The sequence below is a fragment of the Dictyostelium discoideum genome (genome assembly GCF_000004695.1).
Source record: "Dictyostelium discoideum AX4 chromosome 3 chromosome, whole genome shotgun sequence".
In the NCBI taxonomy this organism is placed as follows: Eukaryota; Evosea; class Eumycetozoa; order Dictyosteliales; family Dictyosteliaceae; genus Dictyostelium; species Dictyostelium discoideum.
The window spans coordinates 2,445,248-2,457,847 of NC_007089.4; the positions used below are offsets into that span (position 1 = coordinate 2,445,248).

At 26.9% G+C, this 12,600-nt stretch overlaps 5 protein-coding genes and 1 non-coding gene across 6 annotated transcripts in view; 4 read left to right on the plus strand and 2 right to left on the minus strand.

Annotated features, from left to right (window-relative positions):
- Positions 1 to 379: 379 nt before the first annotated feature.
- On the plus strand, positions 380 to 649 carry DDB_G0279687 (hypothetical protein; the record flags this gene model as incomplete). The annotated part of the gene is made up of 1 exon (XM_636508.1): positions 380 to 649. The coding sequence occupies one exon, from the start codon at positions 380 to 382 to the stop codon at positions 647 to 649; it is 270 nt and encodes an 89-aa protein (XP_641600.1).
- Positions 650 to 772: 123 nt separating this feature from the next.
- eftud1 (elongation factor Tu domain-containing protein) lies at positions 773 to 4,369 on the minus strand (the record flags this gene model as incomplete). Its single annotated transcript, XM_636509.1, has 2 exons — positions 773 to 3,510; positions 3,613 to 4,369. 2 exons carry the CDS (start codon positions 4,367 to 4,369, stop codon positions 773 to 775), a joined length of 3,495 nt encoding a protein of 1,164 aa, XP_641601.1.
- A 680-nt stretch (positions 4,370 to 5,049) lies between these two features.
- Positions 5,050 to 5,121, plus strand: tRNA-Cys-GCA-3. Its single transcript has one exon. It is a non-coding gene; the product is annotated as a tRNA-Cys (tRNA).
- A 374-nt stretch (positions 5,122 to 5,495) lies between these two features.
- DDB_G0279691 (hypothetical protein) lies at positions 5,496 to 7,448 on the plus strand (the record flags this gene model as incomplete). Its single annotated transcript, XM_636510.1, has 1 exon — positions 5,496 to 7,448. One exon carries the CDS (start codon positions 5,496 to 5,498, stop codon positions 7,446 to 7,448), a length of 1,953 nt encoding a protein of 650 aa, XP_641602.1.
- Positions 7,449 to 8,014: 566 nt separating this feature from the next.
- On the minus strand, positions 8,015 to 11,396 carry DDB_G0279693 (hypothetical protein; the record flags this gene model as incomplete). Its single annotated transcript, XM_636511.1, has 4 exons — positions 8,015 to 10,270; positions 10,394 to 10,702; positions 10,789 to 11,086; positions 11,182 to 11,396. The coding sequence occupies 4 exons, from the start codon at positions 11,394 to 11,396 to the stop codon at positions 8,015 to 8,017; spliced, it is 3,078 nt and encodes a 1,025-aa protein (XP_641603.1).
- A 758-nt stretch (positions 11,397 to 12,154) lies between these two features.
- Positions 12,155 to 12,600, plus strand: part of DDB_G0279695 (RNA recognition motif-containing protein RRM) — a gene marked incomplete at both ends in the record, with an annotated part of 490 nt that continues 44 nt past the window's right edge. The window contains 2 exons of the mRNA XM_636512.1: positions 12,155 to 12,262; positions 12,367 to 12,493. Coding sequence (XP_641604.1) covers positions 12,155 to 12,262; positions 12,367 to 12,493 — 235 coding nt within the window. The remainder of the gene's footprint in view (positions 12,263 to 12,366; positions 12,494 to 12,600) is intronic.

Sequence of the window (12,600 nt, forward strand, 5' to 3'; positions counted from 1 at the left end):
TTTTTTTATTTTCAAAAACAACGAGCAGGGAATATTTTTTAATAAAAATATAGATTTAAAAAAAAAAACAGAACTTTACATTAATTTTAAGTGCTCTATTTATCTAGATTATATAAAAAATATTGTCCTTGATTTCTTTCGTAATTTCAAAGGTTTTTAATAACCAATGGATTGTATGAAGCTACTTTTCAAATAAAAAAAAATCCTATTTTAGGAAAAAAAAATTTTATTTTTTTTTATTTTTTATTTTTTTTTTTTTTATTTTTATTTTTTTTTTATTTTTATTTTTTATTTTTTTTTTAAATATAACTTCACACCAACTATCATAGGAAAAAAAACATTTAGATAATAAAAGAAAAAAAAAAAAATTAAAACTACAATGAATATAATAAAATCAAAAACAGGAAATTTCAAATTTATTTCAAGAATAGGAATTTTAAATTATAAAAGGTGTTTTACTACAGTTAAAACTCCTCAACCATTGGAACCTCACGAACATCCAAAACCAATGGAACCCAATGAATTTGACCCAAAACCAGATGATCCACCTAGAAATCCTGATCCATCTCCATTTCCAAATGAAGTTCCAAAACCTAAACCATCAGATTTCCCAATACCTGATGAATTATATCCACAACCAATTGTTTAAAATATAAATATTAAAAAAATAAATAAATTAATAAATAAAAAAAAGAATTAATTTTAATAAATAATTTGTATACATATATTTTTATTATTATTATTATTTTTATAATTATTATTATTTTAAAATTTATTTATTCTTTTTTAAAGTTCTTTGTTTATCAGCATGTTCAACTAATTTCTCTTCAACAAATAAACCTTTTCTTTTACGTATCATATTCATATATTGTCTAGCTATATTATTACCCAAACTTGCGATATTTACACCATTATCTTCGAGTTCTTCTTCAGTGGTTGGTTCATAGTAAGGATCTTGTTCAATAGTTTCCCAATAATTATCAAAGAACAATTGAGTACTAGCGGCACCCGAAGTTTTTATCATAATTTGTTGAGAGAAACCAAAACTTTCAACTACAGGTAAACGTGCTTGAATACAAAAGATTTGAGTACCCTCTTTAACACCCTCCTTTTGAATTTGAGCTCTTCTAGAGGATAAAACTGAATACATTTTACCAAGAGCGGTTGAAGTTACTTGAATTTCACAAAGATAAAGCGCTTCCATTAAACGTTGTGGTTTAATTTGGAATGCCATTCTACAACCTTCTTTAACTGTTGAGATCATTTGACCTGATAATGGACCATAAGAATCTGAATTTTGTTGATCACCCTCCTCACGTATTATATCTATATCCTCAACGATTAAACAAACTCCCATCATAGGTTCATCACATAATGGACCTGCAATAGTTGCCAATTGAAATCCTGATACAATTGAATTATCCAATTCACTAATTCTTTTAAATTTATCATCACCATCTAATAATTTTATTGATCCAACTTCTGAATTTGAATTTTCTTCCTCTTGAATCTCTTCTTCTTCTATTTCTTTTTCATCTTCATCTTCTTCATCTTCTTTTTCTTCTTCTTCTTTTTCTTCTTCTTCTTCTTTAATTTCTTCTTTTTCTTGTTGTTGTTGTTTTTGTAATTTTTTTAATTTCTTTTGAATACCTCTTTGTAAAGAATGTTTCCAATAAGGTGATAAATTATAACCAGGAATATGATTTAATAATAAATTTGGACCAATATGTCTTGGACCAAATGACCAAATATTTTTAATTTCATTTTTCCAATCACCACCAGATTTTTCTAATTCCTCTTCCAATTCTTTTTGGAAATCTTCTCTTTCTGCTTGTTCAGCTTCTCTCTTTGTAATTTTATTATCTGATAATTCTTTATTGGTATTCTTACCACCCAAGAAAAGATCTCTAAGTTGTTGTGAACGTTGTTCAATTAAATTTGTAATATTCTTTGGTAATGGAATTGCACGTATTTTTACTGATACTTTTTTATTTGCTGTTTTAACTGTAATAATCTCTTTAAGTGGTGGTGATTGCTGACCACTATTATTTGTTGTTGTTGCTGTTGCTGCTGCTGTTGTAGATGACGATGATGTAATTGTTGATGAGGTAGTTGGTGTAGTTATTGTTGGTGTTATAATAGTTTCTCTAAATGGTACAATTGGTGAAGAAACATGAACATTAATTTTTGCAAATGATTCTTTAAGATCACGAATACAACGTTCTAAATGTAATTCACCAGATGCTACAATAACATGTTCACCAGTTTCTTGAACGTAAACTTCAACCAATGGATCGGCTTGATTTAAAAGTTTTAAACCATGTAAAAGTTTTGGTAAATCAGAGATATTCTCTGGTTCCAATGCAACCTTTACAATTGGTGATGAAACAAACATCATATTTGAAATTGGTGGACACATTAAACTACTAGAGATGGTTGCACTCTTTAATACTAAATTACCAACACCACCACCAACACCACAAACATTACCTGCTGGTACTTTATCGATTGGTTCTAAACTACTACCCATCAATAGGTAGAGATGAGTTATCTCCACTTTATAAACATCATGTGTTGGATTCATCGGATCATAACGTGGTCCCATAACATAAATAGTTTTACCTTTTTTTAATACACCACTAAATACTCTTACAACTGCAATAAACTCTTCATCATTATTATTAGCTTTAATTGGTCCTGTTGGTATTGTTGATAAATCTAATGGTTTTGCTGTTGATGTTATTGGTGATGATGGTGATGTAGTTGTTGTTTTTGTTGTTGTTGTTGAATCATTTGTAGTTGATGGTGCTGAACTAATAAACATATTATCAATTTTAAGTATATCTTTTTCATCTTGATGAAGTTGTTGTTGTCTATTTTGTGAAGGTACAGCAGATGGTTGTACTCTTCTTGGTGGTACAGGTCTATGAATTGTTGAAGTTTGAACACCACCACGTTTATTATGTGCAAAAACTTTTGCAACATAAGCAACAATTTCACAATCATCTGATGAATTACATGTAATTGTATCATATAGTAATTGTTTTTGTTTTTCTATTAATTCAACATTTGATTGATTTGATGATGATGATGATGATGATGATGAAGTTGATAATGATTTTGAAGGTTTAAATATTTTTTCCATTCTTCTAGCTTGACCTTCAATTGGATCTGGTAATTTATCACAAACCATTGATAAAACTGCCTCTGATAATGGTAACCATGCATGTAAAACTGATTTCAATACAATTTTTTGATCTTTTGATGCCAAATCTCTTGCACCAACAGTTATATTTAAAACACTAATCATTTTATCCAATCTATCTCTATCAATCCATTCTGGTGTACCAACAATAGTTTTTACAACTTCCCAAACACTATTTAAAATGAATGTTACAAACATTGGCATTAAATTACCTTTTGGTGATTTATAAATTTTTTTCTCTTTTGGATGATAATAATACTCACCCCATAAACATTTTTCTAAAATTTCTTTTTTAATTCCAGTTTCTAAAAAGTAAAAAAAAAAAAAAAAAAAAAAAAAATTAATTAATCAATTATTAAAATAAAAAAAATGATAAAAATGATAAAAATGATAAAATTTTAACTTACTTTTATAACATAAATCAATAAATTGTTTAATTGTAAAACCCCAACCATCAAAAGCAGTTGTGAAAGCTACATTACCTTTTTGAGGTGAAAAATAATATTCAGTACCAATATTTTCATTAAAATTTAAATTTGAATCATCAGAGGATTCAATGTAATCCTCAGAGGATTCTTTTAGAATGATCTCTTCAGATGTTAATGTACCAGTGATTACATTAACTTGTTCAATTATTTTTGATAGATGTTGATAAGCTTCCAATGGGGTCATATGTAACTCGAGTATTAAACGATCAATTTTATTTAATACTAAACATGGTTTAACTTTTTCTTGATAAGCTTGTTTCAATACTGCATGAGTTTGTATACAAACACCTTCGACTGCATCAACCAATACTAATGCACCATCTGTAATTCTAACTGCTGTTGAAACTTCACTTGAAAAATCCACATGTCCTGGTGAATCAATTAAATTAATTAAAAATGATTCTTTATCATTTGATGACGATGATGATGATGGTTGTTGAAATAATAATGAAATTGCACTTGCTTTCATTGTAATTTCTCTTTCTTGTTCATCTTCTAGAAAATCTAAATATCTTAATTTACCAGCCATCTCTGGTGAAATGATACCATTGCTACTGATTAAACAATCGGATAATGTGGTTTTACCATGATCAACATGTGCCAACACACATATATTTCTAATGTTTTTAGTATGATCTTGTAATGATGCTAATAGATTTGGTGAAATAGACGGCATCTTTTTTATTTATTTGATTTAATTTATTTCGAAATAAATAAAAAAAAAAAATAAAAAAAAAAAAAGAAAATTTTATTACAAAAAAAAAAAAAAAAAAAACTAGACGAAATGAAAAAAAATAAAAAATAAAAAAAATAAAAATAAAAAAAAATAAAAATGAAAAAAATCAATAGTTTTTTTTTTATGAGAAATTAAACAAAAATATAAATAAAAAAAAGGTGGGATGGTAATGATTTATTAAAAATGATATTAAATAATTTAAATTCTATTAAAATAAAAATTGTTGTTATTTGATTTTTTTTTCTTTTTTTTTTTTTTTTTTGGAAATCCCTTAATAATTTATTTATTAAAAATTAATTGATAAAATAAATAAGAAAAAAGCTAAAAATGTCAATTTAAAATTATAAAGTATCATTATAAATAAATACAATCTTAAAAATTCAAACAAAATAATGAATCATTTATAATTGTTTTAAAGTTTTTTTTTTGTTTTTTTTGTTGTTGTTTTTGTTTGTAGTAGGAATGGTTTAGTTGTTTTTTGTTTTGTTGTTGAAGCAAAAAAACTCGAGTTGGAACTTCAAAGAATTGAAAAAATGATTTAAAAATTTTTGTTTCACCAAGATTTTAAAAACTTTTAAAATCGGCGCCAAAAATGAATAAAAAAATATTTTTTTCAACAAGTTTCGATAGCTCAGTGGAAGAGCAAGCGACTGCAAATCGTTAGGTCGCCAGTTCAATCCTGGTTCGGAACTTTCTTTTTTGTATCCCAATTTTCCGAACTTCGTAAATTTTTTAATGTAAACCAGGCCCAGATGGAATTCCAAACTTATTCTACATAACACACAAAGAAAAACTAGCTCCAATACTGGCCTCAGCATTCAACGACACTCTAAGAAATCCTCATCTAATTAGCAAAAATTACAAAGAAGGCCTCATTATCACGATACCTAAAAAGGGAGACCCCGAACTAATCAAAAACAGAAGACCAATTACACTGGCTAACTGTATATATAAAATCCACTCAAAACTAATAAACAATAGAATAATCCCAATACTAACGAAAGTGATCAACCACAATCAAAAAGGTTTCGTACCAGGCAGATTCATTCTAGATAATATCATATCAATGAACGAATTAATCAACTATTGTAATGATAAAAGAATTAACGGAATAATTACACTATATGATTTCGAAAAAGCCTTTGACTCGATCTCACACGGTTCAATACTCAGATCACTACAACACATCAACATTCCAACCAATATAATCAACCTGATAATGAATCTACTCACCAAATCTGAAGCAAGAATTGAAATTAATGGTAGAACTACTATACCCTTTGAGATCAAAAGAGGAGTTAAACAAGGAGATCCACTATCACCCACCCTGTTCGTCCTTGTAATAGAGGCTTTAGCTAGAAAAATTTTACAAGATGACCGAATTACTGGCCTTCCTCTAAACAACAGCAACCACAGAGAGAAATTCCAAAGCTTTGCAGACGACTCGGCTTCAATGGTCCCAGACTCTCAACAACTTGAATTAGTACTACAACACTTCAATTCATTTTGCAAAGCCACTTCCTCAAAACTAAACATCGACAAATCTTCATCAATTCTTATAGGCAACCCAGACAATACCAACCAAAGAATTCCAATATCTACAAATCCAGAAAGATACTTGGGATACTTCTTCACAGGCAAAGGGATAACAAGAAAAATGCCAGAAATATTAAACACAATAAGATCATCCTTAGTACTATGGAAAACCACTGACTCAACAATCAAAACCAAAACCAACATCCTCAAAGCATTCGCACTCTCTAAATTAACCTACTATTCATATGTAGAGAACTTTAAGGAAGAGGAATTAAACCAAATCAATAAATTAGTCGAATGGTTTTTATCGGCACCAAACAACAAAAATGCTAGTGGATTTCAAGTTATTAATTTAATGAGAACCAAAAGAGCAAGATACCCACTAAAAGTAGGAGGCTGGAACATTTGGAATATAGAATTGAGACAACTGGCGCAGAAACTTTGGATCATAAACCAGTTCATCCTAGCACTAGAAACCAAACAAACAAACTCATCTCATCACAAAAGCTGGGAATATCAGATCCAAAAAAACAAATTCACATCCAGATACCTAAAAGAAAACTTAGACGAATGGAACAAAATAAGAATAAAAAAAGCAATCTTCAACAATAATCTCACATCCATAAAAAACGAAAATGGACAACCACTTTCACTGGCAGAATGGTATACCACAATTCAAGACCAAAATCCAACCATCCCTAAAACGGAATTCCAATCATCTCTAAACTTAAGAGGCTACAGCTATAATCAACTCTTCAACAACATACTGAAGATAAAAGACCCTAAAACAAGAGACACAATGTTTAGATTCCATGCCAGATGCCTTCCAATAAACTACCTTCACAACAAACAATGCCCACTCTGCAAAGAAGATATGAGCAAAGACCCATACGGTCACCTGTTCTTCTCATGCAAGAAAACAAAACAATTCATAAAAATAAATAAACTCAAAAATTTCATCTATATTACCACAGGCAAAGGTAAAAACTGGCACCATACAAGAATTAGGCAAAATAACAATTTCATTAATAGAATAACTCCAAAATTATCACCGACAGCCAAAAAAGATCAAGAAGTGAATGCAGATTACGCCAACCACAGATTCCACAAAGAATACTTTGAATGGAACTATAAAGCAATAGACTATGATCTAACCAGATCATTCGCATATAGAAACCTAATGGCCCTTATCCTCCACAACATTTGGATTTGGATTTGCAATCAAATATACAGTGAAGATCCTTTAACAAATGAATCACTATCATACAGCTCCCTTCTAAAGAAATGGCACAAATTGGCCACTCTAGAATACATCAAAAAAGCAAAAGATCTGAAAAACTTATCAGCAAAAGACCATAATAACTTCAAAGATCCTAAGATCCTTCTCACTTCAACGATCAAGCTAAGAAAAACAACAGCTAATTACTATTGTATTCCAGAATCATCTCTCCCAAATATTATATCTTTTGATCAATTCATATGATTAAAATAACCCTTCAGCTTAAATGATAAGCCTTTAAATAAATATTAAATAAAACTCGTATTAACACAGATGGACATATATCAATCTTGTTAATCCAATATTAAAAAAAAAAAAAAAAAAAAAAAAAAAAATAAATAAAGGAACACACAATTAATATTATATGAATGCTGTAAAGAGTGAATCAAAACTAACTTTATTTTTTTCATTTTTTTCAGTTTTTATAATTTTCGAGTTTTCATTATTTTCGGCCGAGGAGTTTCGAACGAAAACTCTAAAACATATAAAAACTAAATAAATTAATTATTATTTTAATTATTATTGTTTAATTCATTACAATTTTTTTTTAATAAAATATTTATTTGTCAATGGAGATCTTTACTTTTTTAGGAAAACATACAAACAATAATAGATTTTTTAATATATTTTTCAATGCATTCACCCAAATTATATTACTTTTTTTAATAAAAATATATTTTTAATTACATAATCAATGATATTTAGTTTTGTTTTTACTTTAATATTATTTATTTATTTATTTATTTGATTATTTATTATTTAATTATTAATTAATTTTTTGGAGGAATTGCTAATGATAAAATTGAAGGATGAACATTTACAATTGCTTTTTGGAAATTTTCAGTACCAAATAGATTTGAACATTCTTGAATCTTTTGATATAAATAAGTTGAGAGATCAATAGTAGTAAGTGGATCAACTTGAAAGATATGATCGGATTGAATTTGAACGCCACTAACTTCATCTCCATCATTGCAATAGATATCATCATGTGTGATATCAGAGATATCAGCTCTTATACCAACTACATTTGTAATGATTTCACCAATTTGTGGATAAACCTCTTCTCTTGGAATTGCCAAAAGATTTGAAAGACCAATTGCAATTAGTTTTCTTTGATCACTTGAACTTGTTGAATCAATTTTATCAAAATAAATTTCAAAGAATTGTTGTAAAAGTTGAGATTTATTTTGTGGCATTTCTTTAATTTTACTTTGACCATCATCGTCATCGTCATCATCATCATTGTTATCATTATTAAAATTTGAAGGATCATAATATTCACCATCTTTATCTAATAACTCCAATGGATAACGATCAAATAATTGAAAGAATGATAAAGGATTCATTGTCATAATTCTTGAAAATATTGAAAAGTATTCAATTAATACCAAAGTACTCGTTTCTTTACGACTAATGATTAATGATAAAATTTTGAATAAACATTGTTCAATTAAGAGTGTTATAGAATCTTGAGGATTTGGTACGACTTGAATGATTCTCATTATTGCACTTACTATGAGTTCAGTGTATTCTTCACCTAGATCACCAATGATATCGTATAGGGTTGAGGATAATTCAGCACCATAAATTTTGAGGAAATCAATTTGACCCAATAATAAATAAGTATCCAAAATTTTGAAACAAATTTCTGAATTCTCCAATGACTGAGCAATGATTGTAAACCAATGTTTAAACATTTGAATCAATGGTTGTTGAGGTTGTGATAAAGTTGGTACCAACACCATGGTTCTATACCAAAGCTCCAAACCATCCTCCAAGAGGTAAACTTTCTCATCTTCTTGAGAGATTGAAAACTCAATGATTGGGAAGAGTAAAGAGTAGAAATCAGCAGGATCACTATTTAAAGCTTGTAAAAAGAATGCAAATGAACGTAACACTGCACTCTTTACAATTGGTTGTTCCTTACCGCCATTCCAAAGATGTTGAAACAATTGTAAGATCACTGTTGAGAATGGTTTGATGCTTTCATTGAATTTAACGAAAATCGAGGCTAAAGCAGAGAGTAAATTTGATTTTGTGGTTTCGTTAGTGGATCTTGAGAATAAACCAATTACAGATTCCAAGGTTTCTTTTAGATAAGGTTGGTAGGAATGATGATCGAAATTGAAATCATCGATATAGGCCTTCAACGCGTCCAATGCTGTCAAGGCGATAACAATATCGGAATTCTTTAAAAACTCTAATAAAAGTTTAACAACACTCTCTTTATATTGATCGGGTATTTTACCCACCCAATAACTGACCAACCAAAGGATACGACGTTTAATAATCTTAAATCTTTCATCTGCACTATGTAACTCTGGTACGAAAATCGATATAAACACTTGTGAAAAGTTTACAATATCCATTAGATCATGGTACCCCAACCCAATGGTCATATAACATGCCTCCTTTAGACAAATCTTCTCGCTGGTTAACTCTGTATTGAACGATGGTGATGTCACAAACTCCAACATTGACACGACGATCGACACTGAATCTTGGTGGAAATGTCTCATCAAGAGTATGAATAGATTGTAAGCCGATGGTTTCAATTCGTATACTGAATCGTTGACTTGTAACTCTTGAATATACTCCTCGGGTGAATCTTCCCATCTTTCAACCTCTTCTCTATTTATAATTAAATAATGTGATACCAATGCCTTCAACAATTCACTTAACAACTCTTTATTAAAGAATTGTTTAATAGTTTGTTGTGCAATTTGAATCGATCCATTACCATTTATCTTTCCACCTGATTTTATTGCTAAATTACTAATACTCTGCTTCTCATCTGTCTCTGAATCTAAATAATCACCTTGATACGATGAACAATCAATTACCTGCTTTAAAAAGTTTAAACTTTGTGTCATCACTGATTGATAATCCTCTGTCGTATTCCATTCAATCTTTAATTCATCATGTGGATTATAATATAAACATTGACCAGCAAAAAATCTTAAACTTGGTAATAATAAATTTATAAATGTTAATGGGTTTTGAAGTTGTGATTTAATAATTGTCTAATAATAATAATAATAATAATAATAATAATAATAATAATAATAATAATAATAATAATAATAAAATTTTGTTGTTAGTATATCTTTTTTTTACTACCACTACTATTTACTATTAATGCTTACTTTTTGATTAATATATATAAATTTATCAACTAATTCTAATATTTTTGGATTTGTAACTCTTGTTCTAAGTTTTAAAATCTCTGGTAAACCTGTAAATATATCTGAAAAGTATTGACAAATCTCTGGTGAATTTTGATAATCTGTATAACCATATTCAACAACTCTTCTTAAAATTTTAGATACATAATATACCAATATAAAAAATGATTCATGTTGTGCTAAATTACCACCTTCTATCATTAATTCTATTAATCTTTTAACACCACTTCTCCAAATTTGAATAAAATAATTAAATATTGTATTTGAAAACTAGTTTATTTAATAAAATATATATAGTTAGAAAACTTGTATATAAATATATATTGTATAGTAATAAATAAAAAATAAATACATACTTGACTAAAGAAAGTTCTATCAATAACAAATCTTCTTGAAGCTAATTCTTTAACAACAAATTTAATAGTTTTTAGAGATACAATTTTAATTTGTTCACTTGATGATTTTTCAAATAATTCTAATAAATTTGTTAAAAGGTTTGGCCAATTTGAAGGAAAATCAACTCTAGCCATTGTACCAATTACTCCTGCTAATATATCAACTCCATTTTTACATGTTTCATTTGGATTATTTAATAATAACAATACTCTATTTCTATAATCTTGTTTTTCTTCCTCTGAAAATAAAGTATTATCTCTAAAAATATATATATATATTAATTAATTGAAAATGTTACCAAATGATAATGATAATAATAATAATAATAAATTAAAAATATATATATTATTTACTTTCTTCTCCAATTATTTGTAATTATATTTTTAAATAATACTATTGAAAGGTTTCTTATTGATTTATCAATTGATTGATCGCCAAAGATTTCTAATAAAATCGATGAGAAACCTTTTTCTCTTGTTAATAATTGTACTTGAGATTCTGCTTGTACTCTAGTATGATCACTTGATAATGTTGCTTGTAATAATTGTGCAACTATCTCTTTATTCATTATGTAGTTGAGAGTTGGGGTGTGTTCTTTTTTTACTTTTTTACTAATTTTTTTACTTTTTTTTTTTTTTTTCTTTTTTTCTATTTCTATTTCTTTTCTTTATAATTTCTTTTCTTTTATTTACTTTTTTATTTTTTTCTTTATTTTCTTAATCTAAAAACATATAAATAATTAGTGGCTAATTGTACAATGCAAAAGTTCAAAAAAAATAAAAAAAATAAAAAAAAATTTATTTAGCAGACCGTCCAAAAACATTAAAAATTTTCAAATATAATTTTTTATTTTTTATTTTTTTTTTTATTTTATTTTTTTTTTTTTTTATTAATATAATATTTTAAATATGATAAATGGTTATATCTTGCTTACCAAGGTATTTATATATTTTTATCCCAAAATGCATTTTCCATTTTTTTCCATTTTTTTTTTATTAGGTTCGTTTGCCTTTAAAAAGAATATAAAAAAATGTTCCCATTGAAATAATAATAATAATAATAATAATAATAATAATAATAATAATAATAATAATAATATTTAAATTTCCAATTAATCTATTTTGTTTTTTTTTTTTTTTTTTTTATTTCCCAACTTATACAAATAAACGACAAATTATTTTAAAAACAAAAAATGAAATTAATTTTTTTATTTTTTATTTTTTTTTTATTTTTTTATTTTCCTAAAAAAAAGCATTTTGAAATTTTTAAAAAAATCTTTTTTTTTTTCAAACACAACTTTAATAAACTTTTACCAATATAAATACAATGACAAATAGAATTTTCGTAGCCCGTATTCCATGGTCAATTTGCAAAATTGCATTAAAAACTCATTTTTCTAAATTTGGACCAGTTTCAGATGGTTATGTCGTTTTAGTAAGTAAAATTTCCATTAGTTAAAAAAAAAAAAAAAAAAAGAAAAATTCAAATATTGTTTGAAATAGAACTATAAATATATTAATAAAATTTCATTTTAATAGGATCGTATTACTAAAAGATCAAAAGGTTTTGGTTTTGTTACTTTTGATAATGCAGAATCAGCCCAAAATGCTGTAAATAGTGTACATGAAATGGATGGAAGACAATTAGTAGTTAACTTAGCATTTGGTAAGTTTAATTAATTAAAATTCAAAATTTGTCAATAATAATAAAAATAATAATAATAATAAAAATAAAAGTAAAAATAAAAAAAAATCAAACCTTATTAACCCTTT